The sequence below is a fragment of the Ceratotherium simum genome, chromosome 3, assembly GCF_057802395.1.
Source record: "Ceratotherium simum simum isolate JZ-2026a chromosome 3, ASM5780239v1, whole genome shotgun sequence".
Taxonomy (NCBI): Eukaryota; Metazoa; Chordata; class Mammalia; order Perissodactyla; family Rhinocerotidae; genus Ceratotherium; species Ceratotherium simum.
In genome coordinates, this window is record NC_141902.1 from 25,180,573 (window position 1) to 25,201,514 (window position 20,942).

At 45.8% G+C, this 20,942-nt stretch overlaps 1 gene segment (V, D, J or C); it reads right to left on the minus strand.

Annotated features, from left to right (window-relative positions):
- Window positions 1–1,618: 1,618 nt before the first annotated feature.
- The window catches only part of LOC101391383 (T-cell receptor alpha chain constant-like), a 440,175-nt gene continuing 420,851 nt past the window's right edge, over window positions 1,619–20,942 (minus strand). Inside the window, 4 exon segments of the C gene segment in view lie at window positions 1,619–2,174; window positions 2,832–2,939; window positions 3,837–3,881; window positions 5,422–5,676. Coding sequence covers window positions 2,833–2,939; window positions 3,837–3,881; window positions 5,422–5,676 — 407 coding nt within the window.

The following is a 20,942-nucleotide window of genomic DNA, read 5'->3' on the forward strand; positions in this document are numbered from 1 at the left end:
CTCAGCCCCCTTGTCCTCTCAGCCTCAGCATCTTTGCAGCCAACTCTCAGGAGCAGACCTGCCTCCCCGGCCACCCACGTGGCCCTAGCCTGGATCTTTTGTATACAGACCAAAGTGAATCACCACTTTAGAAGAAGAAAAGACAAGCTAACTTGCCCTACGTTTTTAATGGTTGATAAAAGCTTACTCTATTAACGCACCCAGGGGCATTTTCGTTTAATACGAGGAAGAGAATGCTTTAATTAAAAGAAATTCTCAGTGGTGGAATCTCTGGCATTGTGTCAGACTAATGAGGAGGCAGTTGTGAGTTCTGCACAGGTGGCAGATCCCACCTTTGGGAAGGTGGTACCTGTCCTCCTATGTGGAGAGTGACCCGCTATGATAGGATTTCCTCTGAGACGTTTGCCTGTAGTGTTCTTTAAAGGGACTAGTATTTAGGCTGCAGATGAGGTGGCTCAGGAAGAACTGGGGATTCTGTGACTACCCTTGGTAGGGTTGGCCAGGAGATGGATGGTAGTTATTAGTTCTCCAGAGGTCACAGAACCAGAGTTGCATGGAGCTGGACGCAGCCTCCAGTCCTACCTGACATTTTATAGGTGGTGACTGTGGAGCTCATGGAGGGGAGGGACACTCCTAGGTCACCTATTGAGCTTGTGGCTCCATCCCTGTGAAAAGAAGCAGGCCTGACTTGTAGCTGGAAGGATTTGCCTGTTTCTGGCTAGTGTGGTCAGAGGCACACAGGTGAACCATAGAGGTATTTGCGGATAGGATGCCCTCCCACCCCGGGGAAATGGTAAGCACTCGGCTTCAGTCTTGATAGCGATAATTATGAGGGAGATGGCTGAGTGGTCTCTAGGGGTGTCCCCATCAGTGTCCATGACCCCAGGAAAAGTGCTCAGACAGCAGGAGCCTCAGGAGAATCCTAAGGGCCCCAGGGAATCCTACCTCCTGTCCTTTAGGTGAGGGCTAGAGACATCTACTCTCCTTGGCCGAGTCCCTGGGCTCAAGGGGAGAGAGCTCATCTCTCCTTTCCTCATCCTCACATCAGGGATGATGGGAATATAAAGTCTGGCTAGGATCACAATCTCCTCCCCTCACCCTCACTCCTAGACTGGGCACCTCAAGGGGCTGGGCACCAGGTTGGGACCCAAGCAGTGGAGTGGTGGGTGGTCCCCAGCCATAAACTTGTGGGGTGATGCACAGTTTCAACGGGAATCCAGTCTGAAAGGAAAGGAAAAGGAAATGTTCTGGAGGGCAGGAGACAGTGGGTGGCATTTTGGGGACACTTGCTGTGTGGTCCCTGCCTGCCAAGTTTCAGCTACAGATCATTTCTACCCATGTGCATGGGCCTCCTGCTATGGGTGGCCCAGTGGTGTGGCATGAAAATGGAAGAACAGAGGCCCAAGTTTTTAAGCAGGTTTGCCTGGCTTCCAGCACAGCCTTCTAAGTGGAATTGTTTAGAGTTTATTCCAGGAAGAGGTTGACTTAAGCAGCTTGTTGAGTTAGGCTCCCTGAATGTTACCATGGACAAATGCCTTGGTTTCTTTCTGCCCAGCTGGTGATCAGCAGTAAGCCGAAAATGACCCCATGATACCCAGTGAAACAGGAGCACAGTCTCTGCTCTTCCAAATCACTTTTAATGAAGCCATGGGCAGCAGAATATACAACGTGACTCAGATACACAGCATAGCAGGGCCTAGATAATGAGATAATTTTCCCCGCATCTTGGGAACAAGGGTGATATGTATTTTGTTATGAACACTATTTAAAAACATATAAACTCCTCACAACATCCTCTAGGAGCTAGAGCCCCAGAGAACCCACAGAGGATCCATCAGCCAGTGGGACAGAGAGGCAGTCTCTAGGGAGGGGCAGGAGTTTCTCCACGGCCAGGAGAGGCTGCAGCAGCCCCCACCTTTGCCGGGAATGTCAGGCAGTGACAAGCAGCAGTGAGGGAACAGAGTGGGTGGCAGCAGTGTTTGGCAGCTCTTCAGCGTCTTGATCACAAATATCCTGTAGGATCCAGTTGGTGGCATTGCCAGTGGGACCAGAGAGGCAGAGGGAGCTTTTTCTTCCAGGGGGGCAGAGGGTGCACCTCTCTGCTTGAGGAGGGAGAGGAGGGGCGGTGAGGAGCAAGGAGCGAGGGAGCACCGGGCTCTCATGTTCTTGGCGACCTGGGATGAAAAAGAACAAAAGTCAGGCTGGATACTAAGGAGCCCCATGACAGTTAGGGATGTGATGGAGATGACTCTGTTTGTAGAGTTCTAGGAGCAAGTAGACCCTGGGGTTCTTTTTGATGGTGGTGGAACAGGATGCACTTGTCAGCAGGATGACCAGGGACACTGGGGGAGAAGGGTGTGGAGACTCCAGCCACGATTAGGGTGTAATATGAGTATAATATCTTCTCATCTTAATGGGGGCAGAGGACATGAGGGAAGGAATTGGGGGGCCCTTTAGGTTTTGCAGTGAAAGGGATCAACAGAAGGCATAAATGAGTCTTTCCATCTACACTCATTACTGTGTGGCCCTTGTTGTTACTTGGCCTGTTTCTTCATTTCCAAAATGAGGATAATAACAACTGTTCTTCATACTTCGTAGGGGAGACATGGCTCAACTGAGGCGGCTATTGTCATCCGAGGAGTGTATTGTGTTATACAAATGTTCCAGGCCATTGTTATTAACAAGGGGAACTCCTAACAGGAAAAAAAGGAGGTGTTTGCTGGGCCCAGGCTTAGGACCTAAAGCAAGACCCTGGGGGGAGGTTTGCTTTCAGAGCTTGGGGACCCACCCCAAGAACCTCACCCCCGCTCCTGGCTGAGATGCCTGCTCACCTCAACTGGACCATAGCCGCAGCGTCATGAGCAGGTTAAACCCGAGCACTTTCAGGAGGAGGATGCGGAACACAATCACTGACAGGTTTTGAGAATTTAGCTGTATATCTGCAAAAGCAAGGGGCCACAGTGGTTATGGGTATGCACACCCGGGGTCTGCACAGTTCCCTATGACACACCAATGGCTTTCCCAAAAGCAGGGTGGGGCGAGTGGGGGTGGGCTTCATCTTCTGGATGGCCTCTCCCTTTGAGCTTCTGTGCACATCCCCTCATAAACATATTTGTACATTCCTCTGGGGTCAACAGTATTTCAATTCAAAAGGAAAACCCCAACTACACTTAGTCCTTATTTTGTTTCTGAGCCCCTCAGGGGATGGGGATGTGTGGGCGCTCCGAACTTATCGCATGCAATCCCTGGGGTCCGGGCCCCTTGGTGAGAATCTGGTGGCTGAACCACAAGAGGGATGACTCAGTGAAAATGGCTCAAATGGAAATGAGTATGGGCCTAGAGTAGGTGGTGAGGAGTGGTGGGGATCCTTGAGAGACAAGATCACTGCCTGAGTTCTGCTGCTTTTCTTGAAAGAAGGCAAACCCCCTGGCTCTGGAGGGAACATGTCCTCAGGACGACCTGGTTAGTTTAGGGCTACACATAAGCCAGATGGAAATTTCGCAGCTGGGCCACCCAGAAGCTCTCTCTGGCTCTCCTGACAGTCGAGCAATTGAAAGGAATACAGAGGCCTGGGGGTAAGTCATTGGTCTAGCAAAACCAGAGACTCATTCTCTAAGTATTCAGAATGGAAAAGAAAATTAGAGATAGTGAGAGGAACCTGGGGATTCAAGAATGACCCCAGACAGCTCCAAGCAGGGCTCCAACTGCTGTTCCGTTCCTCACAACTTTATTCCTGGATCCACAAATTCCTTCCCACCTCCCCAACCCTGTCCGGGTTATTTTGGGTTCCTCACCTCCCCAAACCTGTGTCAAGCTGGGATAGACCCCTCTCTTACCTGTTTCAAAGCTTTTCTCTATCAATTCGCCATTACAGGCAACGCCTAAAAGGAGAAACAAAAAAATCTTCTTAGAGTCCAGAGCATGCTGACTTTCCCACACCAGAGCTCCTAGGACTTGGGTAGGTGAATGTCTACAGCCTTTCCATGCTTCCTGGGGGAGAGATCTGGAGGGAACTTGTCACATAAGGGCACGTGGTGGGGTGAACCACTGGCCCTGGCAGGACTGACACCCTGGCTTCCATGCACCATTTCATTCATGTAACAAACACTGGTTGTGCAAAGTACATGTTATATGACCCGAGGCCATAAGGAGCCATCAGACACAGACCCTGCCCTGGGGCAGGTTCCAGTCTGGAGTCCAATAGAGGTGGTAACACACACTCAGTGACAGCGCCATAAGGGTCCTGGGGTACTTTCATGTGTTCCACAAAGTTTTGATCCCTGCACCCCAAATTTGTTCCTTTGTTTCCTCCATCTCAGTAAATGGCACCATCATTGACTCAGCTGCTCAGACATAAAATCCAGTTGCCTTTCTTGATCCCCTCTTTTCCTTTCCATCCCTGCATGGTTCTACCTTTGAATCTCAAATAGTGTTGGCCACTCAACTCCCCAGCCACCACCCCGGCCTGGCCTCCATCTTCTCTCTGCTGCAAGAGCTTCGTTTCTGCTTCCTCTCTTGGCTCCTACAATCCATTCTCCACTCATCAGTTACATCTTTTAAAAAAGTAAATTAGATGTCGTTCCCCTGCTTAAAGCCAATCAATAGCTTCTCACTGCACTTAGCATAGTATCTGCCCTCTCATGACCCACGAGTCCCTGTGATCTGCTCTTGCTACTTCTTCCCTCTCATTTCCTACTGTTCTTCCCCTACTGTGCTCCTGTGTAGGCCTCCACAGGGTCCTCTTTCTGCCCTTGGCACGGCTGGTAGCTTCTTATCCTTTAAATCTCAGCTCACATAGCATTTCCCCAGAGAACCCTTCCCTGACTTTTGTCCCTAAGGGGACTGTTTCTTCAACTCCAAGTGAGAGCACATATTACGGTCTGAAGTTCCCTAGATTTCCGCTTGCTGATGCATGATCTCCCCTGAGTAGAATGGAGCTTCTTCAAGGGCAGACCCCTCATCTGACTTGTTTACTCCTCCATTCCAGCACCTGGCATGCTGACGTGCACAATCAGTGGTTGCTGAATGAATGAATGAATGACTGCATAAAGTTAGGACCCGGGAAAGATCTTTGGGAGAGAGAGAGAGAGAGAGACAAGGGGAGATATCTTGGAGAAGGGCATTAAAACAGTTCCCGGAAGAGCAGCAAGGGGCAAACAGCCTGAGAGAGGCAGGGAGCGGGGAACAGAAGTAGTGGAGACCAAGGGCCCGTGCCCTCTCCAGCCACTTCGCCCCGTCTACTTTTTGCCTAGGACATTCTGCGGCTTGCCAGGATAGGGGTCACTGGTGATCAGTAACAAGACGGGGCTTTGCTGGCAATTGATGAGGCTGAGAGTCAGAGCAGCTTTTAGATACTATTGACTTGGGCCCAGGGCTGCAACCGGGCCTCTGGAAGTGAGGGGACTCCAAGGCTGCACTTACCTGAGCTGGAGTAGAATGTCTCGTTGAAGGTCTCGTTGCACTGAAAGCCGATTCTGCTGCTCCAGGCCAGGGCGCCGTTGCTCTTGGAATTCGTGGCCCTCATGTCCAGCGCAGTGCTGTTCGAGCTGAACACTTCAGGCCCTGTGACTTGTGGCACACCAGCTTGAGAAGCAAAATCGGTGAATAGGCAGACGGAGGTGTTGCTGGATTTAGGGCTTTTCAGCTGGTACACGGCAGGTTTAGGGTCCTTGATATCTGTGGGCCAAGAGGACCAGGGTTAGGAGATGCTCATTTCCCATCTTGCCCCAAGCCAGGCCCGAGTTCAGATGCCAGTGATGGGGAAGAGCGGGGCTTTGTGGGGCTGGCAAGTCACATTCTTAGGCTTTAGATGGGAAAGAACATTCTAGAAACCAGCTGCTCACAACGGACTGGGACTCAGGGACAGGCACAAACCACAAGTCCTGGCCAAGAGGCCAGGCTCTCAGTGAATGCTCTCTGCCAGGCCCTGCCTGCCATTCAAGGAAACCAGAAATGCAAGGCTCCTTAATGATATTGCTTATTCTTCTACTTAACAGGAACTTCTTCAAAACCTCAGCAGGCCTAGTAAACAACAACATAGCTTTGGCAGGACAAAGCAAGCATGGAAAAGAGGCCCAACCAAGCAAACTGTACATTTTGGAATCTGGGGTGGTCTCCCCCACTTAGGCTGAGAATTAACAGGAATTGGAAGTTTATGATTGGCTGTCCTTAGAAAATAGGTCACATGACCAGGAGATTTCTCTCATTGATAAAAGTTTTGGACTATAAATCAGAACACTTGCATCCAAGCCCTGGCTCTACCGTTTACTAGACACATGGCCTTGAGCAAGTCACACCAGCTCCTTAAGTCTCAGGAATTTCATCTGTAAAATGGAGATGTTGCCTTGTCCACCTTCCTAACCAGGCTATTGTGAGAAACAAATGGCAGTTTCTTCAAATAAAATTATATTTTATAAACTGTAAAGTACCAAACAATTGTAAGTAATTGTAGCTATTGTGACTACCAGGATATTGCCGTGATAATGTGCTACTGAGTGATACACAGTCAGTTTCTACTCTCTACCCTCAGGAAGGAGGAGTTGCTGGAGGCTCTTCCTTAGTGCTGAGAATCACTCTTCACTGTTTCTGTAGGATTTTGTGTTTTTAATGTGACTTTCATTGTTTATTCATTCAGACCTCCTGCCTTTTGAGGAGGAAGCAGAGGTTTGCTGGGAGGATTAACACATTGGGGCCACCCAGAGAGTTTACAGCAGGGCTGACGAGAGCTTCCTGCCCCTGTGGTTCTCTGCTCCCGCAGCTCCTCACCATGCATACAAGGCTTCTCAGACTAGCCATGCTCCCCACTTGCTGAGCCAGCCAGGGTGGCCTTGGCAATGCAGACATTCAGCTGGACCTGAAGCCGGGGAAATCAGCCCTTGGCATGGCCTTGGGATGCTGAGTCAAGGCAGAGTCGCCTGTGGGGTGGGGCTGCCCTTGGAACAACAGAGCAGGGGTGGGTCCATGGTCACATGGGAGGGACATCCAAAGGTCTGACCCCGAAGGATTCTTCCTGCTCCCCTCCAATCTCCACATACCTGGAGATCCTGAGATCATGTGGGTTAAGTCCCTATGGCATAAATCTTTTACTGGGAGGGGAGAAACGGGAAGCCAATAGGGCCACCAAAATGTCCCAATGGATTTGTTAGTCATCAGTGGGAGTCATGTGTGGGACTGGGGAGGGGGACACGGCTGAGTATGGAGGTGCTGAGAGAATGTGGCCTCAAGAAAAAGACAGAGGATAAGGTGCCACCAGATGCAATTTGGTCTTAGAGGGGAAAGGGGGTTGCTGTTGGGACCAGTTGCCCAAGTTTGAGTCCTGGTTCAACATTCACTCAAGTCCTAGAGCCAGTGGGTGTCAGACTGGAGAAGGTCAAGACCATGCTGTCCAATATGATAGTCTTTAGCTACATATGGCTATTTAAAATAAAACTAACCAAAATTAAATAAAATAAAAAATTGAATTAAAAATTCGAACTTTATTTTAAGAGCTCAATAGCCACATGCAGCTGTTGGCTACTGTATTAGTGCAGATTAATAAAGCATTTCCACTGTCACAGAAAGTTCTATGGGACAGTGTTGGTCGAGAGAGAACAATGCCATGGAATGCGAGGAAAGGGAGCGGGCTGAGTGTGAGACTTAAAATCCATCTTTAAGTCTCTGAGGGTGACTACCAGTGGCAGGCCAATTGTTGCTCAACTTTGCTAGTGAGAGATCAAAATGAAATAGCAGTAAACGAAGTCAGAAGACTTGAGGTGATTTTTAGCTTCTCTCAAGTCTCATTTTTACCAGTTGATACATTTTGGGCTTCCCTGTCTGCATTTTTGCCGTTGTTTCTCCTGCTCAGCTTCCCTGCCTCTGATTTCTGCTCTTGCTCCCCCTCCCCCTCCCCCTCCCCCCACCTCCACCTCAGTCTCTTCTTTGAGCTCATCTTCGAAAGTACTTGTCTAAAACATGGAGCTGATGGGGTCACTTTTTGTTCAAAACAATTCAGGACTCCCTATTGCCTATAGGATAATGCCCGAACTTCCTGGCATGATATTCAGGGGCTGCCATGATCTGGAGAGCTGGGATTTCCTGTCTCAAGTCCTTTACATGCTCTATATGAGCACAGCTGCACCAAGCTCTTCATATTGGCTCCCTGCAACATAAGCTTTGTCACAGCAAAGGCCTGTCTCTGTTTACTGCTCTATCCGTAGGATCTGCCACATAGTAGGTGCTCAAGAAAAAATTTTTGAATAAATAAATGGGCTAGTGACCATCAGATTTGCAAAATTTCTGCTTATTAGACTATTTGGTCAGAAAAGCTGGGTACCGATCCGTAAACTATTTTTTGTCTGAAAACATAAAATGAATCACTTTTAATTTGGAGGTCTTTAGGGGTCCATCTGCCAGAGCTCTGGGAGGAGAGACATTCTGCTCCACCTTAGCAAGATAAACACACCCTACCCCTGATGATGTCTCAGGAGGTAGCCTTAGCAAGACTGGATCAATTTTTCAATGTAGAACTTCAGCTGTTCTAGATCCTAACCTTTCATTTTAATTCAAAACTAACCGCAGAAGCACATGTCCGAATACTCTAGTGCTTCAGATCCTCAGGAGCACAGCAGTGATCGAAAGCTCCCTTACCACTAAATCTGTGCTTTGTAGTTAGGTACTAGGAACCCAGAAATGTGACTCTGGGTCCTGCTGAGGCTCTGGTGAGTGTCAGGAAGCAGTGAGCCTGGGCAGACTTACCAGGAGTAATGGAAATTCTGGTTCATTTGCCAAATTGCAACTGGGAGGCAATACCTTCATACCACTCCCAGTGTCTCCATTCCAGAAAGCTTTAGGTTTCTTCTCCTCTGAGGGGTGGAGTAACCCCTCTCAGAGCCTGTTGGAGAAGGAGAGGGGAGGTCCCTAGACCAGGCACCTTCCATGGAAAGAGCTGGCCCCCTCACCTTCACATCTGGTCTGCATTTCTACATTGGATTCCCAGTTTCCCAGGGGCTGGCGCTGGCCCTAATTGTCTGTATTTTGTTAAAGGCTCTAGTATTCCTTTTCTCTACTGTTTAAGAAGACATCTTCTTTGCCTTTCTCTCCATCCGACTTTGTTATCAGATGTGTTTACTTAGGCCAAAATGCACACACCTTGTTCATTCCCAAGATCACGACTTCTTTCTTGCTGTTCTTTATGCCTGGAGGTCCCCTTCTCTCCTTTCTTTGCCCATAAAGATCTTATGTATCCTTCAAGCTCAATGAATCCTTTATACTGCATGGAACCTTCTCCATCTAGGCCAACTTTCCAGCCAGGAGCCTACGCCTCTGAATGTCTATTTTGCCTATTGACCTCATCAATTGGTTAATACTAAAGTAGTTTTCAGGTTGCTAAATTTACAACTGTTCTGTCCCTTTGGCTAGTTGTTATACTATTTGGGGACAGGTCAGGCATCTATCTTAGACTTCATACTCAGTCCAACATTTTATAGTGATGACCACATAGAAGGCATTTAAAAATATCCTTTGAATGATTAAAGTCAAGTTTTAAAGTATTTGATCTACTGAAAAAAATGGGTATAGAAGGAAAGTACCTCAACATAATAAAGGCCATAATATGACAAACCCACAGCTAATATCATCCTCAATGGTGAAAAACTGAAAGCTATCGCTCTAAGAAGAGGAACTAGACAGGGATGCCCACTCTCCTACTCCTATTTAACATAGTATTGGAAGTCCTAGCCAGAGCAATCAGGCAAGAAAAAGAAATAAAAGGGATCCAAATTGGAAAGGAAGAAGTGAAACTGTTACTATTTGCAGATGACATGATTTTACATATAGAAAACCCTAAAGAATCCACCAAAACACTTTTAGAAGTGATAAACGAATACGGTAAAGTTGCAGGATACAAAATCAACATACAAAAATCAGTTGCATTTCTACACACTAACAATGAAGTAGCAGAAAGAGAAATTAAGAATACAATCCCATTTACAATTGCCACAAAAAAAATAAAATACCTAGGAATAAACTTAACCAAAGAGGTGAAAGATCTATACAAGGAAAACTATAAAACATTGCTGAAATAAATTGAAGAGAAGACAAAGAAATGGAAAGATATTCCGTGCTCTTGGATTGGAAGAATTAACATGGTTAAGATGTCCACACTTCCTAAAGCAATGTATAGATTCAATGCAACCCCTATCAAAGTTCCAACAACATTTTTCACAGAAATAGAACAAAGAATCCTAAAATTTATATGGACCAGCAGAATAGCTAAAGGAATCCTGAGAAAAAAGAAGAAAGCTGGAGATATCACACTCCCTGATTTCAAAATATACTACAAAGCTAAGTAACTAAAACAGCATGGTACTGGCACAAAAACAGACACACAGATCAATGGAATAGAATTGAAAGCCCAGAAATAAACCCACACATCTATGGACAGCTAATCTTCGACAAAGGAGCCAAGAACATACAATGGGCAAAGGAAAGTCTCTTCAACAAATTGTGTTGGGAAAACTGGATAGCCACATGCAAAAGAATGAAAGTAGACCATTGCCTTACACCACACACAATAATGAACTCAAAATGGATTAAAGACTTGAATGTAAGACCTGAAACAATGAAACTTCTAGAAGAAAACATAGGCAGTAAATTCTCCGACATTGGTCTTAGCAACGTATTTTCATGCACCATGTCTGACCGGGCAAGAGAAACAATAGAAAAAATAAACAAATGGGACTATATCAAACTAAAAAGCTTCTGCACAGCAAAGGAAACCATCAACAAAACAACCTAACACTTGGGAGAAGATATTTGCAAACCGTACATCTGATAAGGGGTTAATCTCCAAAATATATAAAGAACTCATGCATCTCAACAACAAAAATCTAACAACCCAATTAAAAAATGGGCAAAAGACCTCAACAGACATTTCTCCAAAGATATACAGATGGCCAACAGGCACATGAAAAGATGTTCAACATCATTAACTATCAGGGAAATGCAAATCAAAACTACAATGAGATATCACCTCAAGCCCGCCCGTCAGAATGGCTATAATTAACAAGACAGGAAACAACAAGTGTTGGAGAGGATGTGGAGAGAAGGGAACTCTCATACACTGCTGGTGGGAGTGCAAACTGGTGCAGCCACTATGGAAAACAATATGGAGATTCTTCAACAAATGAAGGATAGAACTACCATATGATCCAGCTATTCCACGGCTGAGTATTTACCCAAAGAACATGAAAACACCAAGGTGTAAAGATACACGCACCTTTGTGTTCATTGCAGCATTATTCACAATAGCCAAGACTTGGAAGCAACCTGAGTGACCATCAAGGGACGAATGGATAAAGAAGAGGTGGTATATATACACAATGGAATACTACTCAGCCATAAGAATGATGAAATCCAGCCATTTGTGACAACATGGATGGACACTGAGGGTATTATGCAAAGTGAAATAAGTCAGAGGGAGAAGGTCAAATACCATATGATCTCACTTATTAAGTAGTAGATAATAACAACAACAAACAAACACATAAAGACAGAGATTGGATTGGTGGTTACCAGAGGGGAAAGGTGGGGGGGAGGAGGGCAAAAGGGATAATTGGGCACATGTGTGTGGTGATGGATGGTAATTAGTATTTGGGTGGTGAACATGATGTAATCCATGCAGAAATAGAAGTATAATGATGTACACCTGAAATTTATACAATGTTATAAACCAATTAAAAAAAATAAAGTATTTGATGTAGAGAAACACAGATTTTCAGGATTGATAGTGATGATGTTCCCTTCACAGAGGCCTCCATAAAACTATTAGTTGTAACATCCACAGTAATACTGATATCCCCAGGGAAAAGATTGGTGACATTGGCCCAAGGGGTTACAAATGGTGCCACCTGAGATGACTCACCAGATATTATGGACACTTGAGTTCCTTTCCCAAATATGAGTTTACCAGACATTCCTCCGGTATTCACACTGCAGGTGGCACCATTACAGAAACTCACTGGACCTACCACCTACTTCAATAGGAGAAGCACCGATTCTCCACAGGGGATAGGAGAATGACACTCTTTAGAGTTAGACCTTCTGTTCTTCTTTGTTGAGACTTTGTCTCTGGTGTGTTCAATCCTTTTCCTCCATCCCCAACCTACTGTAGTGCCCTGGGCTGGAGGTTGTGATTTCAATAAATCAAGAATTTAGTAGAACAAAAACCCTTGTTCAGGGCAGCAGTATCTTGGATCCTCTCCTGGAAGGTACAGGACTACTTGCTTATCACCTGACTTGTGATTCTTAAGGTCCCAGCCTAAGGATGTTTCTGGAGCACTGAATAAAGAATGGGAGGATTTTCTGGGGATGGGTGGGAAGAACCATTTGAGATCCTACAGAAGCAAATACCTGGACAAAGGAGCATCTTGGACAAAAAAGAATTAGTTGTCAATGTCCACGCTTACCCCACTCTACTTACATGGCTGGACACTCAGTCTGGTCCCTGCTCCAAAGATTAGTTGTACCTCTGTTGAATCCCACTGCAGGTAAGGTCTGTGAAATAACCTCTCTGACATTAATCTGCTGGAACCCACCAGGCCCTGAGAGCACCATCCTAAAAGGCTTCCTGGGTCTTTGTTTCTTAGATCTTCTATTTCCTAGGGAAGCTGATCCCCTTTCCCTTTAAAACAATGTAAGGCTTAGTATGGTAAAGCCTTGATAATTGTAATAATATTTTAGAAAGCTACCATTTATTGATTACTTGCTATATGCTGGGCATTGTCTCATATTCTTATGGTGTGGTTATTGTCATTTTGCTGATGAGAAAGTGGAGACTTTATTAGCTGGAGAAGGTAGAACCAGACTTTGCCCAGATCTGCCTGCCTCCATACCTTGTTATTTCCCATGGTGTACCTGCCATTCAGATAGGGGTCTGGGCCACTTTTAACCTGGGAGAGCTTCAAAACTCTACCAAACTCCAGAGGAAGATGCTGCGAGCAGGTATCCCCACACCATGCTCATTAGCCAAACTAGGGAATTTAGCGACCTACTGCAATAAAAGAGAATTTGTGTTTGCCATTAACTCATCTCTTTCCCCCGAGGGCACTTAGCTAATTTCCTAAATGTTCAGATTATCTGGTGCTGATATTATCGGCTTCGCTTGAAAGCACCAAGTATCTGGAACTCTTTTCATGTTTCTGTGAATTGTTCTGCTCAAATTTTCGTTAACCCAACTGGCTCTTGGCAACTCTGTCTTTAATATGAGAAATGGGAACATTTTAAGTCACCAAGAGAGCTTGTAGAAATAGAAAACAAGTGTGTCACAGATCTGCGAATTTGCTGTAAATCATTGCCTGTTTTCTCGTAGACAACCTGACAATTACTTTTGCCCTGGTCATTTGTCTGGTCATACTCACACGGGCGTACGGCCAGCCTGGTCCTGGTTCCAAAGATCAGCTTACCGTAGCCACCAGACAGCCCACAAGAGGAGGGTGCTTTACAAGAACTCTAACCCGGGCAGGGTCAGCCTCGCTGGGGCGGAAACGTCTCCTGTCTCTGTTTTACAGGCTCCTCCAAATCACACTTTCTCTGTTGTGAGAGAAAAGTCTGGCCCACTGAGTCCTAATTCCTCAGGCTTCTGTGTAATAACCCCACAGACCTTTCCCTCATAGCCGGCCTTGAGCTGGTCAGGCCTTCCTGGAGGCTGGATTCCCATTCTGGGTTCCACACGAAAGTGAAGAAGGAAAATTGGAAGAGTCTGGAGAAGAGCCAGGGATTAATTGGGAAATGAATCTTTAGGGAAAACTCATAGCACTGACAATAGATGGAAAATCTCAGGTAGGGCTTAGTCATGGAATGGAGGCCTATGAAAGGCTCTCCTTCTAGAAAGTGGTTCTATTATTCCTTCAGGGCAGAGAAAGAGAGAGATTAAATTGCCCTAGGAATATTCACATAAAATGCATAAGGAGGACTGCTTAACTATGAAGGTTGTGAGAATCAGGACTGAGTTACATATGGGTCCCAAGAATCTCTTTCTCTGGAGGTTTCTAAGATTAGGTTGACATCCTTATGGGGAAAAAAACCCACCAAAGTTTGAGAGTAGTTTAGACAAGTACCTCTCAGTGAAAATTTCATAGAACTCTAGTCCTTCTAAATTTCTCTGGAAAAAAGATTTTAAGCTCAAATAAGCTTGTAAAATGCTGTGTGCTATATTTCAGTTTTGAAGACCGACAGTGTATATTAGCATTTTAAAGGCTCTGAGAAGTCCTGCAGTAAAGAAATCCAGAGCTTCTCAAACTTATTTGATCCAATAATCTTTTTTTCTTAAAACATCCATTGGAACCTATGCAGGTTTAGATATATATTCCTTAGAAGTCCCTTCTCTAGTTCCAAGAATTTAAAATTCCATCCTAAATCTTAGCCTAATTTTATCCTTCAGTTTTCTGTGTTCTGAATTTGTTTGTTCTCCTATGTATTCCTGTGGACACAATTAGGGGCCTCACTGATGCTGATTATTTCTTTCTAAGCACCATGAAACAGCTTCACTCTATTTGGGCAATTGCTAAACATGAAGTCAGCTGTATAGCAAATTCTCCCACCACCACGAGGAACAGCTCGGGAGCAGATACGGATGCAGCCAACACGCAGGAACCACATCGTCCCAACACTGTGCAGGGTCTACCTTCTAGAAACAATGGCAACTTTAAAGCCTTTCCCAAATCTGAATTTATTGGTCTTCCTTCCACACACCTTCCTACACACCTTGGAGCTGTGTACTTCAGAGAAGATTCTGGTCCTAATGGAGAAAAGTTTCCTGGGTGGTCTTTCAAGTGGAGACATAGGCTTCATATATTTATTATCAGACCTCTTTCCTTTTTGCTGCTAAAACGATTCGTGCTGTTTTTCTATCCCAGGTATTGTAGTTCTCACGCCTCTGAACTCTGGTTCTTGAGAAATATGGTGAGTTTCAGGCTTTCTAAATGCAGCCTGAACTGACCATGGCAGGGAAGAGGTTTGGTGAAGAGCACAAATGAGCAGATAAATATGGAGAATGTCTTCCCCGGAGAGATGGGCTTGCTCCCACCCACGCACATTTGGATGGATTCTGTAATCTCCCTGTTTTGAAGTCTAACAACTCTCTCTGTTGGAGAATACTTACTACTGTCTAAACCAATACGTTCTAAACAGTTACTACCCCTCCACTCAAGCCTTCCCTGACTTTCCTGGCCAGAAGGCATTTTTTCAAAAATCATTTGTTCAGTGACTCCTACGTGCCTGCCATCATGCTGGGCTGTGGAGATGTAAGGATGAAGGAGAGAGGGTCCTAGCCTCATAGAGCTTATGGTGCAGTGCAGGATGCATACAAGTACCAGGCAACTAGGAGACGAGGTCATGCAGGTCGTCCTTTCCGCTCCATTGCAACTTGTATGCACCGCCACTACCACATGTTGACACTGGGCGTAACTGTCTGTCTTTACGGATGTTCACCCACTGCGAGACCCCGGATGGTGGAGACTCAGCATTTTTCTTCCTTTCTTCCTCCCTCCCTTCCTTCCTCACATCTAGCATAATGCTTAGAATATAATAGTTGCTTAGTAAATATTTGTTTAATGAAAAAGCCCTCTAAATGTTTTAATTCATTTTTAATGCAGTCTTGCTCTCTATCTTCTTTTATTAGGACTATTTAATTTCTCATTTAAGTTCTGTATGTTTCCATTTTCTAAACTTTTTATTGTTTTTAGTGCATTATTTAGGCTTTAAGTTCTTCCCGTATCTCTTGATTAGATAGGGAGTTTAGTGAGAGTGTGTCCAATGCCCAGGGTCTTTGAGAACTTTAATTGATCACCTTTCATGAAAACTAGATGGTAACAAAAACAAATCTTTTTGCATCATCAGTCATGATTTCTTTTCTGATAAAGATCTTTAGTCTCAAAGGAATCTAGAAACAGCAAAAGAGTCTGTCTCTGTAATGATGCAAAGGCCATTTCCCATTGGCAGTTATTACCATCAGAAAACAAACCACTATTGAGCCAGTGGCTGGGAATTCAAATTTCAAAACATTCAAGCCTCATGAAGAAACATGAGAAATTATCTCAGGAAGTGCAGATTCATCAACTAAGAAAGCAGAGTGGGGACTTTCTGTGTCTTTGGCTAGAGTCTAAGGTCAGGAACTTACTTGGATACACTTGGAGTCTTGTTCTGCTCCCAAAAGTGAGTGCTCTGCCGCCTGTGTCCACACCCTGGTACAATGCAGTACAAATACCTGCCCTCTGCCCCCAGCGTGGCTGCCCGGGCCCCTCACACATTTACAGCCTTCACTCCTGGGAACGAGCTTTTAAACAGCCTATTCTATGGTTTTCATGATAAGTTTTCTCTCTCTGGGGCACTTTATGCCCAATAAACAGTCCCCCTAGGTTTCTACTTCCCTCCCTGCCATACCTGCGTCCTGCGAGCCCAAATAACGACTTTACTCATCTCTTGAGACAGGCAGAGTCGTATACCAAGGATTCTATGGTCACCATGGCAAGAAGGCTCAGAATGGGCAAACCAAGGACCAAATCGGTGGCCTTTGAGGTCTGGGGTTTTCCTTCACAGCGTGCAGGAGGGATGGTGGTAGCAGTACAGTGGCATGGTTAACAATAAGGCCCTAGAGTCAAATAGACTAAACTCCAGCTCTGTCATTCCTAGCTGGATGATCCTGGGCAAGTTACTTGCCCCAAGCCTCTGTTTCCTCATCTGTAAAATAGGCATAATGCCAGCTACCTAACATTAGGATGGATGTGAGCATTGAATGAGAATTTATGTAAAGGACAGAGTAGAGTCACTAGTCCATGTCAGGCATTCAGTAAATAGTAGCTAATAACAGGATGATTCCAAGCAATGCTTTACACAAGGGAAAGGGATGAGACTTCTTGCAGCCAGAGGAGAGCCATCCCTGCCCCAAGACCCCCTCCAGTACCCCTGCATGCCTCAGCACCCTGGCTGGGTTGCTCTCATGTAAGGCAGACATCTCGTGGATCCAAGTGGAGGTGGTGAGAGAGAGTCTCAGCCATCGGGTTGAGGGGAAGGGTTGACCTCTTGGCTGCCAAGAAGAAAGTTCTGCTTCAGAAACCTAACCGAGAGTAATGTCTCTTTTCTCAAAACTTGGGGATTTGTCCTCTGAAAGCACTGTGCAAAACCCTTGTCCAGCACAGCCCCAATCATTTCATGGGACCTGACACACTGATAAGTTACTTCCAGACAACAAAGGACTCCTTTATCAACGGTGCAGACCACATCACAGTCTCTCTCATAATTGCGATATCCTTCCAAAATCTATTCTCTGTCTACAAAATATCCCTTGATCATTTCTATAATACTCACATGGATGAACAACAAGCCTGGTCCCTCTTCCAAATGTAAGTCCATAGCTTCCTCCTGATCCACACAGTGAGGAAAGCCTTTGATAAAACCTGTCTCATGTGACCATCTCTACCAATTGCCCCGGTGGTGTTGGGGCAAACACTGGCCAAGTCTCCCGGAGTTGTGGGAAATCTCCCCCAGCTGTCTTAGAGCCCCTGAGCCTTGGCATTAAGGGGCAGTGATGGGAGCCAGGGGTTGGGGACTCACCCCCTTGAAGCGGGGCAGCAACTCCCCAGCGCCGCCACCACCAGCCTGCTGCTTGGGCAACACTAAGGGTCTGACTCCGTCCTCTTTTGTCAGATACAGGGGGCTTCTGAAAGGGCTGGGAGGATGGAGGGCAGAGGAGATTTGATATTACATGTGCTGAAGCTGTCCTGACCTTTCCTTGAAGCTCTCCTGTTCCCAGCCTTCTTTCTGCCTGAGGCCCAGGGATTTGGTCCCAGTATATCCCTGTCCCAGGCAGGACTCCAGGCAGGATTCAGGCCCTTCCTGTGATTTGTGCGTTTGCCCTTCCCTCTTTACTACTTGGAAAGAGGCCATGGCAGCCAAAGCTCTTTGATTCCTTTATTTCTAATGACCTTGATTCAGACAGGGCCCTGCTTTTATGAAAGCCTAGGATGGAGAAAAAAAGTCACAACAATTTCCATAAAATTTTAGAAAGATGGGAGGAAACAGAGATCATGACCCCTACTTCAGAGATGCAGAAGCTGAAGCTCACAGAGGTCACGGCCCGGGTCACGGCCCTGAGCCGAGCTGGTAATTTAGTCCTCAGTTCCCTGGCCAGTGTGTGCTGCTGGACCTCAGCTTACCTCACAATGGGTGCGAGGGCCGTGTTAGCAAAGAGCTGTGTGGCTCTGCCAAGCACAGGGGTGGGGGGGGGCTGGAGCCCCGACACTGCCCTGCTCTGCCTGCCGGGCATCGCCTTGGACAGACGCTCAGACCCTGGGCCTCTGGCTCCCCCTGCAACATAAGCAAGATGTTCCCAAGGTCCCTCCCAGCTCTCACTTCTCCATCCAGCTCTCACTTCTCCTTTCACTTCCCTTGTCCTTCCAGTTCTTACTTCTGTGGTGCTTTGCTCAGTTTGAAACCCAGCCTCAGAGAAGAGCAGGGGCAGCTTTTCACGGAGGGTGGGAACGTGGTCACTAGAGATGCTGAGAGAAGGGGAGGGTAGAAGAAATAAGGGGCAGACAAAGGTTTGGGACAGTGACCTTCTAAGAACCTTAGGTGTGGCATTGATGAATGACAAGTCCTCCCCACCTCCTATGGAAATAAGAAGTCGTCCAGCAGTGGGGATAGGAGCAGTGGTGGGTAGCGGGGAGGGGGTTCATTTGTACAGAAGGATCCCGGCTCACTTACTTGGTGTGACCACCACTTGGGTCTCCTTCCCAAACGTGAATCTGTTGTTCCCATAGTCACACTCAGGGCAAGCGCATTACAAAAAGGTCCTGGTTTTGCCCACCCTCTCATGGAGGACACACACCCTTCACTCTAAAAGCTGGGAACCTGGAAAGGCTGATCCTATCATTTTCCCCTTAAAGGGTGCCAGGAGGGCTTGAAGGAGCCTCCCTAATGGGTGTAACAGCACCAGCCCCCAATGCTACCCACTCGCCTCCATTTTCCTCCTCACAGCTATCGACAAACACAGCCTCTGGCTATTTCTCCTCTGGGAAAAAGATTCTTTTCAAAACTCTGTGAAAAACCCACCTCCTACATAGGCCGGGTGGGTGTGAGTGTTTCTAAAGATACCAGGCAGCAGGCGGGCGTTTTCCCACCTCTGCTGCCACGCCTGAGGAGAAGGCACCATTTTCTTGGGTACAAAAGCAAAAATGTCTTTTTCGTTTTGCCAGAATAAGTAGGAGCAAGAGCGTTTCCAGCATGCCGTGCTGGGGCACATGCTAAAAACATGCCTCGGCGTGACTCAGAGTCACCGTGTCCTTTCTGGGGCTGAGCAGGAGTCCTGGTGACTCATACCTGACTCATTCCTGTTGCTATCCTCCCCTCACTCAAGGAGGCTTACTGCCAAGGAGGCCTTTTGTCCTCAAGAAAGTCAAACATCTCAGTAGATAACAGACTTAAATCCTTTTCTGGACACACAGGGGTGGAATTGTGCTTGCTCTCTGCCAGGGAATATGGACTGTTCATTGTCAGCGCTGTCCTGCCTCCAGCCAGCAGGGCTGCCTGCTGGGTGCCAGGTCCTGGGTGTGACCACACACAGCACCCATCTTGGTACATCCATATATAAATTGTTACTTGCATATGACTTTTAATATATGAGTGTTTTGTTTTTCTGATAAGACTAGAAGTTCTTGAGAGCAGAGGTCATATCTTAAGCTTCTTTTTTTTTTAAACCAACTATGGCCCCTGGCTTATTGATGATACTCAATAATCACGAGTTGAACTGACTTTTACTGTGCGTGATTATTGGGACAAGGAGGCCAGTTTTGGGAGAGGTTAAGGGCTGAATATACTTTGGGTAAATGTGAGCTGCAAATTCTTTTTTTTTTTTTATTTCTATATATCTTTTATTAGATCTCTAACATCATCCTCATCTAATGGCAACGATGCACAGAAAGACTTGAGGCTGCTCGGGTGCTCTGTGAAGTTGGGTCACTGGGATAGGGACATGGCCCAGTTATTGGCCTTTGTGTTCCTGATCTATATCTTCAAACTTTCTCAGCCCTATCAACTCAACTTTTCTAAAACATCACAATATCTGTATTGCTGAAAACCAACGCTTACCAATAACACTTTGGATCTGTGGAAAAGATCCAGATAACTTCACTTACAGGTCCATAATTGCTGGCTTCGTAATTATAGTTTTGGGACTTCTACTTGTCTCTCCTCATCACCTTTTTTTTTTTTTTTTTGCAATATGACATAAGCTAATCCTCCCAGTACATACAATTTCCAACAAATATATGTTACACTGTTGAAGAACAAGCAGGTATTTTTTTTTTTCCAGAAAAATCCCTTTCTCAAGATACATTACTATTAGTTGACTTTCCTATATCCAGGTAGCTATTGCACTATTCCTGAGGCCTTTTTTCTACCACCCATGCCGATCCAAATCAAACAGACCTTTGGAGAGTACTGACAATGACGTCTTCATTGACCACGATCGCTGCTACAGCCTTAGCTCCCTGTTTGGTGAGCTGCAAATTGTAAGTGTTTGGGCAGAGAAAACCAAGGAAGCATTTCTAAGAGAGATAATCAGGAGGTAGTATACAACCAAAAGACCCTCAGCAGAGAGGTGGCAACTCAATGAACAAGTAAGGTACTTGACTCTAAAGGAAATGCAAACTTTTTTTCCTAATATCTTGACACTGACTCTCCTTAAAGGGTAAAAACAATAATATGGCAGAAAATATATATTCCAAGTTAGCAGCATTGTTATGACCAATAATAACAAAATGGTAATAATAATAATAATAATATTCTATTATAGACCAGGCTACATGCTACATATATCAATATAAACCCAATATTGGCAGTGGAGCTACACATTTTTGGAGATCTTACTTACTTGGGCTGATTAAAAGTTGGGTGCCAGTTCCAAACACAAG